The 9,079-nt window shown below is 30.3% G+C and overlaps 1 protein-coding gene across 1 annotated transcript in view; it reads right to left on the bottom strand.

The window, feature by feature from the left end:
- Positions 1 to 8,831, bottom strand: part of LOC106793021 (hemicentin-1-like) — a gene marked incomplete in the record, with an annotated part of 31,327 nt that extends 22,496 nt beyond the window's left edge. The window contains 2 exon segments of the mRNA XM_014759590.1: positions 5,376 to 6,179; positions 6,804 to 8,831. Coding sequence (XP_014615076.1) covers positions 5,376 to 5,421 — 46 coding nt within the window.
- Positions 8,832 to 9,079: the final 248 nt, after the last annotated feature.

Here is a 9,079-nt window from a genome sequence, read left to right as displayed (position 1 = left end):
ATTAATGACAATTTATTACTTTTGTACTGTAAAATCCTTTTGCAGAAAGATAAATGAATGGGATATAAGTGTTTCCATATTGCATTACATTTCAGGAAAAAAAAAAAACATATGCTTAAATGATATAACGATGGAAAAGATTAATAACTATTTTAAAACAAGATAAAATCGTTGTAATCGATAACGTATCGATCGAATACTTCATCGAAATACGTTATTTTAATTGATTACAAACGTTCCACCCATTTGCACCAGACCTTCCTCCCCACCCCCTTTACCAACCGCCCCCGATCGCCCACCCACCACCCGCTCCATCCCACGACCCCCCCCCTTTGCCACGTATAATTTAACTTTTTTATTCTCCACGGATGCGACAGGATGCAAGGTTAATCCGGCTGATTCGTAAAACTGCGAGCTTTAATCGGATTTGCGTTTGAAATTTTGTCAGAGGAAATCGGTGTCAAGTTATATAGCGCCGGTACTCGATTCGAGTTTTTCGTTCGGTTCCCCAACCCGTTGATTCGTTTATTCTCCTTCGTATCCAGTTTTTTTTTTTTTTTTCTTTCTTTTTTTCGTTTACTTCTTTTTTTCCTCTTCATTTGTTTTATTCACTTCTTCTTCTTCTTCTTCGTCGTTTTCTTCTCTCTTTTTCTCTTTCTTTCTTTCTTTCTTTCATTTTTTATTCCCCTTTGCATTATTGGTTAGGCCCGCGAACGTGTACAAGGATAATCTGTATGTGTGTGTGACTGTGTTGAAAAACATTCGTAGCGAAAATACCGTTCGTAGAATTTTCATTTAGCGATCTCCAATGGAAATAATTTATGACGTAAACGAACGTAAAAGACTATTTCACTCGTATCTCTATACTTTTTTTTCTTTTCTTTCTCGCTCTCTCTTTCTCTCTCTTTCCGGAATATTTTTTCACATCGATGTCGCGCATTACGATTTCATACAATTTCTCTTTTTTACTTTTCTTTACTTTACTTTTCTTTTCTTTTCTTTTTTTTTCGCGTTTCACGAAAAAAAGAAAAAAAAAAAAAGTACCGCAAAAACAACCGTTTTTCTCTCGTAAATATTCTGAACGGTCGATCAAAAAAAAAAAAAAAAAAAAAAAAAAAAAAAAAAAAAACAAAAAAAAGAATTATAAAATGTGAGAAAGAAAAAACGTTAAACGTTTGACCCTAAAATTTTTCTTCCGCCATTCGACATTTTCTTTTCTATACTTTCTTTCTCCTTTATTTTCTATTTCGCTTTCCGTTCACGTTTTCCAACAGCAGCATCAGCAGCAGTCTTTTTATGCGTACTACGTTGTAACGTTGGTACGTTGATAACTATGTATGCGTTTTCTCTCATCGAAATAGAAAGAAGGAAAGAAATATAAAAAAAAAAAAAGAAGAGAGAGAGACAAAAAGAAATTAGAAAAAGAAAAAAAAAAAAGAAAAAGTAGTAGAAGAAGAGGAAAGAAGTAGAGGAAAAAGCTTTTCCAGCAAGCTTTTTCACCCGTGGGACCTCTTTATAAAAACCATAGGCGTCGAAGGAAAGAGAAAAAGAGAGAGAGAGAGAGAGAGATACTTTTGAAGAGAAAACAAGAAATTATTTTTACGAGGTTTATACATATATTTTATATATATACACATATAGGTATATACTACTCATACTATTACAAGTATGCTATCTACAATGTGTCTTCGTTTTTTTAGCCTTCTTTCACACTTACCAACCTACCGCTTCCCCCCCCAACCCTTTACATTTTCCATATATACCCTCCTCCCCGTATACACCCATCCTTTTCACAGGACGAGTTATTGGCACGAACGGAGTACCTGCCGTAAGATGATAACCACTCATAAATTCTCAACGAATTTTCTAGTATATTCCTATCTACTCGAAACACCTATTATCTTCATTCTAACGAGTCCATCTGTATATTATAGTAGCATTATATTAAATAAAATTGTAGTCTTTTTTTTGTCTGACTTATTTTACTATATTCGACATACTTAAACCGGTTTTGGGTTTTTTTTCTTCTCTCTCTCTCTCTCTCTCTCTCTCTATCTCTAAATATTTTTGGTTTCAAGAACATACTTCTGATAAGATTTTTTTAACATACAAAACGCATTTACTTATATCTCTATTTAATTTTCTAGTCATTTATGATAATATATTTTTATTACTAACATAAATAACTGTTATTTTCAACAGAATGAGGTCATTTCTGTTGTATATTTTATTTATTTTATTTTTTTAATTATTTCAATTCTTTGGGTCATACTTAATATATATATATATATATATATTTTTGTTGTTTAAATATTTTTTATATACAGAGAGAATTATTCCAATTTGATTTGTTTTACTTTTAATATCTTACCAACGTTTTTTATCTTTCTTTTTGTCATACTTCAATATTTTCCTTGTCGATTTTAGGTTTGTGCAACACGAGAATGACTTATGTTGGTACTCGAAGCTTTATTTTACAATTTTTACCGAACCCTCACAACCAACCTTCGTCATCATTTTCTTTTGAACATTAACAAATTTTCCGATTCTTTGTCATCTACCCATATGTATCCTTAAATATTCCTAGAAACCTAAATTATTTGAAAGAATTTTATTTCTACCATAAACTAATGCATTTCGTTTAAATTTGGAGAAGTTTGCATCATCCCTATTCCTACTTTGAAAATACAATAACCAATCAAGCTGGTAGGGAGGAGTTAGTATATCTACCCAATAAAAAACTAATGTTTTGTCTTTTGAAAAATCATTTGCCATGGAAAAAAGAAAGTGGGGATTGGAATAGTCTAGAAGAAAAGAACTCGAAATTTATGATTTCGGTTTTAGTAGGAAAATGTCTCTGTTCAATCCTGGATTAGTTGGTCAATCTCTACACGAATTTCATGAAGGATAATAAGCTGATACATAAAAGTAGTGAACAACTCAAATCCTACTTAATCAGATAAACACTTATTTAACATAATTTGTCCATTATTAATAGACGAATTCAATAATTCTGATTAAGATAACAGCACGTCGGTGAAAAATGTAAGTAATAAAACTCGTCATTCTAATTTATTGTACTTCGTATGCTAATATTCAGAATAATCTTCTACTCGAATTATTCTACTTTCTATCCTGTTCAACCCCATATTATTCCAGCCCATCACTCACTTTCTCGGTCACATTTCTTAAGGTCTCATAATTTGATCAATTCTATTTTATTATATCACAGAAATGTATTTGTGCTGATATTTGACCAAATTTGTCATTTTTAGTATTGTTCATTATTATGGTAGTATAAAATGTATTATCCTAATTGTACAAGAATAACCCTGCATTGTATGATAGTTTTTTTAATGCAGAATTTAATGTTTTATCAGATCAATCCAGAAAACAAAAATTAGGCATTCTATTTAAAAAAAAATAATGATGACTTTGATATCTCATAAAACAATTATCTTAAAACAAAAGGTTTCATTTACCATTACATTTGTCTCCTAATTTAGTTTAACTATGCCGGAAACTTTTTTTTTATTTTTGAAAGTCACGTACCGTGATTCAACCTGTATACAGATAATTCCCTCGAATTACACGGTTTCAAATTACACAATTTGCGAGTAATTATTTGGAAAAGAATAAAATAGATAATATATTATTTCATTTAAAATTATATTTCCAAATATGTCATTTATTTTTTTGATAAAATAGTGAGTTATGATCAAAGATAGAATTATTCATAATTATAAAGGAACTATATAACTTTTATCACGAAATTTGAAAAATCACGTCTATGAGTTCTGAATAATATTTCATTTTAATTGAAATAAATACACATTACATATACGTTATTACTTATAATCTTGTATTTTCACACTTGAAACGGTTATCCTGTTTTTTGTAGTCTCGAACAACACGGGGTACCAATTAATCGTGTTCTCTTATTTTTCTTTTTTTTTTTGTCGAACTCAACTCTAATCTGTTTTTTTTTATCTTTCGTTTATTTGTTTCTATACGCAATTTTAAAAAACGGAAACTTCGTATCGCGAACAAAAAAAAAAAAAAGGAAAAGATTTTAAAAACACGGACAGTAGGATGAAAAATATTTTATATTTCAAATCGGTTCGTTTCGTTTCGTTTCGTTTCGTTTTACCGTAAATTTGGTTATCGATTAATGGGCATTTTGATTAAAATGAAGAATAAACAAAAACGAGGTAAAAAAAAGAAAAATAAATTATCGTATTATAGTTTAACTAATACATATTCGTTATATTATTTGAATGTTATCATTTGTACGATATTAGTAGAAAGATTATACGGTTGCGTTAATGAGCAAGTACATTATCGTAAAGTAGTGAATCTTTGCGAAGGCGTTAATGGACCGTAACTTCTAATATTCCCTAAGGACTAAGTTTCCAGCTAAGTAATGCAGCCCTCAGGAATTAGATACTAACGTGTCTTGGCGTATGCATCGTTAATAAAAGATTCAGTGGTGTTATCGATATCGAAAGATAGTTCATTAGCATTGTTACTAACGATATATTACTCTAGACAAATCGTTTATACTTTCATTAGTTTCTAATCAAATTCTAACGTGATAAAATGAAAGAACTGTATATTTTTTTTACACATAATAGTTCGTTTACATGCATAGAAAAAATATATATATATATATAAAATAAATGAAAAGAAATAAATGTAAATTTTGTTGTATTTTTCGATAAGAAAATTAGAAATAGAGTGTTCATTCGTAAATGTGACAACAAACAAATCGATATTCGATAAAAATAGTTTCTATGAAAATTGAACGCTGAATAACATCGAAATCAGTACTTTTCTTTTCCATTTCGATGAAAATTTTTGAACTATTTCTGCGATCGTCATGTTCACTCGGTTTCAACGAGTGCATTAATCTTAATCCTTGGCAAGAACATTTCTAAGATATTTTACTTGAACGATTTATCTTAAAACGATCGATAAAAATGACATTAGTTCTTATTCATCAAAATATAGCTTAAAGTTATTTCAAAAGCAGAAAGAGAAGTCTCGCAATTTAAAAAGAATTTATTTAAATCAAATTTAACGGATTAAAAACTCGAATAAGAAAGAATCTTCGTTTTCGCGTCATATTTATTATTTAAATTACTATTATTCAATTAAAAAATATAATATTTTGTTTATTGAATAAATTAAATTAAATTAAAAATTATATATATTTTTATTATTAAACTGAAAAAAAATATATATATATATATATAAAAATTGAATCATATAAAATATCATTGTCACGTTTGTTCACAATTAAATTTTAACTAAAAGAAAAACAAGAGTGTTATGACATTTAAAAGAAAATAAGTGCATGAGTAATAAATACTTACCAAAAGAAATGATAAGAGTGACGAATATGCGAAGAGAAGTAGACATCTCTTTTCCTCAAGGCCGAGGCTTTTTCACATATCGGACATCTCGTGTATAATATAGGTACGTATATAACATATGCATATATGTATATATATATACTATCTTAGGCTCATTTCCAAGATATTATTATTCCACGTCGTATAATTGTTCCACAAGCGAAGGTAACTCGCTATCACTTCAAATTAACTCCTCGAATCGTCGAACTTACACATTTTCTTCAATGTTTTATATAAAAACCATTAGAGCGCTGCTTTTTTCCTTCTTTCTTCCTATTTTAGAAACAACTTGAACGATTTGCGATGAATATAGGAATTATCGATTATTTCCTATTCGTTGACCCTTTCGTAACAAGGATGTTTGTCATTAACACATCCCTACGGCTCGTTCAATTCAAAGTTAAATGAATGGGTTCACATATACACATATATAACTAACTACACACACACACACACACATATATATATATATATTAACTTTGACTAATACGACGCGAGGTATATCGTAACACGAAGAAATGAAAATTCTTTTTTTTGTTTTTTTTTTTTTATCAATAATATGTACTATCAAAAATGTATTAAATCGTTCGCGATTATAGTGAGACCATCGAAAAATTACAAATACGCAAATTGTTCGGTAAGTTTAATCAACAGGACACGCGCGCGTATTTTATTTGCAAATCACGTTTGACTAATGTTCAAGAAATTAGGATAATCGTAGGATGTAATTTGGTAACTTTGATAACTTTCTTCCTTTCTTTCTTTCTTGTTTCAAAATAAAAGAGATATATACTGGTGGATGGATAATTTGTGAGCAGGTTTAATTTACATCGTGCATTATAATTTAGATTTAATCACTTTTTGTTTTATGACAAATATTAGAAAAATACACGCAAAATTAATTGGTTTAAACAATTATATATAATAATTATCCAATTTAAACTGAGAAAATTTCATAAGATGACACTGATTTATTAAGATTTTTTACGCAAAAGAGAAAAGATACGTGGAACATACATACATGGAACGAGGATATAAATAAATGACTAGAAAAAGACACGGGGATATACAAACATGAGGAAGTTTAAATCACCAAGAAAAATAAAAGCAATACCAACGAACGCGTTCTTTGTTTTACTCTTCTATTTATTTTCTTCGTTAATGAATTTTCCACTATTGGAAGGAATTCATTAAGAGATTCTTATTCGCGATGATTTTAACCAATGATAAAATTCAATGAAGTTTAACGCGATTGAAAATTGTTAGTGCGCATGCGTTTGGGATATTTAAATTATTGACGTTTTTCATTGGTCGTGATTTAAGATCTAGCGTGCATTTATTGGTAGATTTGTTAATACTGAAGTTAATAATAAGTTATGTTATATCAACCTCTTCGAATTAAAGTTGCCATTTTGTGAGAAGAACACGATTCTTGGAATATTTCTGTTCTTTCTATCACTTTCTCTCTATTTTTTTTTATATATATTCTTTTTTTTTTTTTTATATTCACGTTACGTTATGATAATAATACGACAGGAACGATTATGTCAAAAAGGAGTTAGGTTAGAGGGAGACAGGATGAGGACGAGGTGGTGGAAGAGGAAGAGGGGGATAGTTAACGTGGAAAGAGGAGGAGACATCGGCCAAGCGTTGTCGTTGTTAAAGCGATTATCGTTCAACCGTTAGACGGCTCATCGATCATCGCATATTCTATGCCATGCTCACAAGATGCAACCTTTGTCGTCGTAGTCGTCGTCGTCGTCGTCGTCGTCGTAGTCGTAGTCGTAGTCGACGTAGTTAGATTTCGAATTAATTGGCTAGGCTTCTATAGTAAACAATCTTCGTGGATTTAATCAGTATTGCGTTTGCTGGATTTACGATTAAGTACGATTGATCCTAATTATTATTATGACGATAACTACAGATAATACTAATGACCGATAATAGGATTGTATCAAATAGTTAAGTTCCAATACTAGAAATTAGATCAATTGGTCATGGATTTTAATCCAAATTGATTATATAGAATTTATCAAATAGTTAGATAAATGACATCCCATTAGTTCTAATGAAAATCCACGCGATATTCTTTGAGAGATAGAGTGATAGAGAGAGATAGATAGATAGAAAGATATAAAGAGATAAAGAGAGAGAGAGAGAGAGAGAGAGAGAAGAGGAAGAAATATTTCTCCGTAGGGAAAGTCTGGTTCAATCTTTCCCAATAGAATTCGAAATTAGAATCAACGAGTAGGTCGGCCAACTTGGCAAGTAAGAAATCCTCTCTTCTCGTATGCTCTTTCAAGAATAATGAAACTTCTTCGTCTTCTTCTTTTTCTTCTTCTTCTTCTTCTTCTTCTATTTTTTTTTACTTTTTTATTCTTCCGTATTTTTCTTTTTTTTTTTATATTCTTGTGTTTCTTCTTTATTCTTCTTCTTTAAGATTTAAAAGTATCTGAAAGTTAGAGTCACGTTGACGTTATTCCACGAAATAAAAAGCAAGGAAAAATAGCTTTTCTCCCTAAGTGTCCTTATCAAGAATTCACTAGCGAACTTATAGAGACAAAGTTATCAAAATCCCCCAACACACAGACGTGTTCTCACTTTTTAGATCCTTCACGTTGATATCCAGTTGTTACTCCTGGACAAACACCTATTTCTACTTTTTATGCATAATAACACTTTATTTTTCCGCACTCGTCAAACAAACAAACAAACAAACAAACACCAAAAACACGTACGTGTTAAACACACGTTTATGACTATCTTTCCTTTTTTGTTTTGTTTCGTTTTTTTACGAGATTATTCATACATTCGTAAGATTATCAATCATTCTCACCGTAATAATCTCGATCTTCACGAAGCTTTCTTTATTCTTGTTTCTTTTTTTTTTTTTTCGTTCTTTATCGAGCAAACACCATCGTTTCAATTGTTTCTTTACCACAAATCACAAATAACACTTGATATATAATATTCAAATATAATATATGTTCTCTTGTCAACACCAATTATGAAACCTTTAAATCGAGCAAAGTCCAACGACCCATACCGTCTGTATCCATGTTCATCAAAGAAAATATATTTATTTCGATTTGTTATCTCATCGGAATAAAATCGTTTAATTTTCAACACACACCGGAGAGACGTAAACTGTAAATTTTTTTGTTCTTTTGTTGATTAATTAAAAATAATTCGAAATTTTGTCGAAGAGATAATGCGAGAGGGATAAAAATTTTACGACAAATTTTTAATGATAATACTACTACTATTAATAATAATAACAACAACAACAATAATAATAATAATAATAATTAGAAAACGACAGAGGAAGAAGTAACCAGGAAGGTGGCCCTTGTGGTAGCCCTTTCGAAACGACGATGCTCCCGCGTCAAGGATAACCGAGGGACTACATTGCGCGAGCGCCAGTCAGACCTCGAGCACGCAGCCGCTCCGTAGCAGCAGCACCCTATCAAGATGCGCGCGCTTACATATACATATACAACACCCATTTACCCTACATTCATCTCTCCCTATATATTCATTTATATATATATACATATATATATATAGTATAAATGTATTTACATATATAAATTTTTGTATTTAAAATTTTTTATTTTAGATACACACATTTGTTGGTTGCTATATGGGTGTATGTTAGTTTATAC

Source organism: Polistes canadensis, unplaced genomic scaffold (assembly GCF_001313835.1).
Source record: "Polistes canadensis isolate GaletaPanama2010 unplaced genomic scaffold, ASM131383v1 scaffold_10, whole genome shotgun sequence".
In the NCBI taxonomy this organism is placed as follows: Eukaryota; Metazoa; Arthropoda; class Insecta; order Hymenoptera; family Vespidae; genus Polistes; species Polistes canadensis.
The sequence above is the reverse complement of the archived record's forward strand: the minus strand, read 5'-3'. Positions and strand labels throughout refer to the sequence as shown.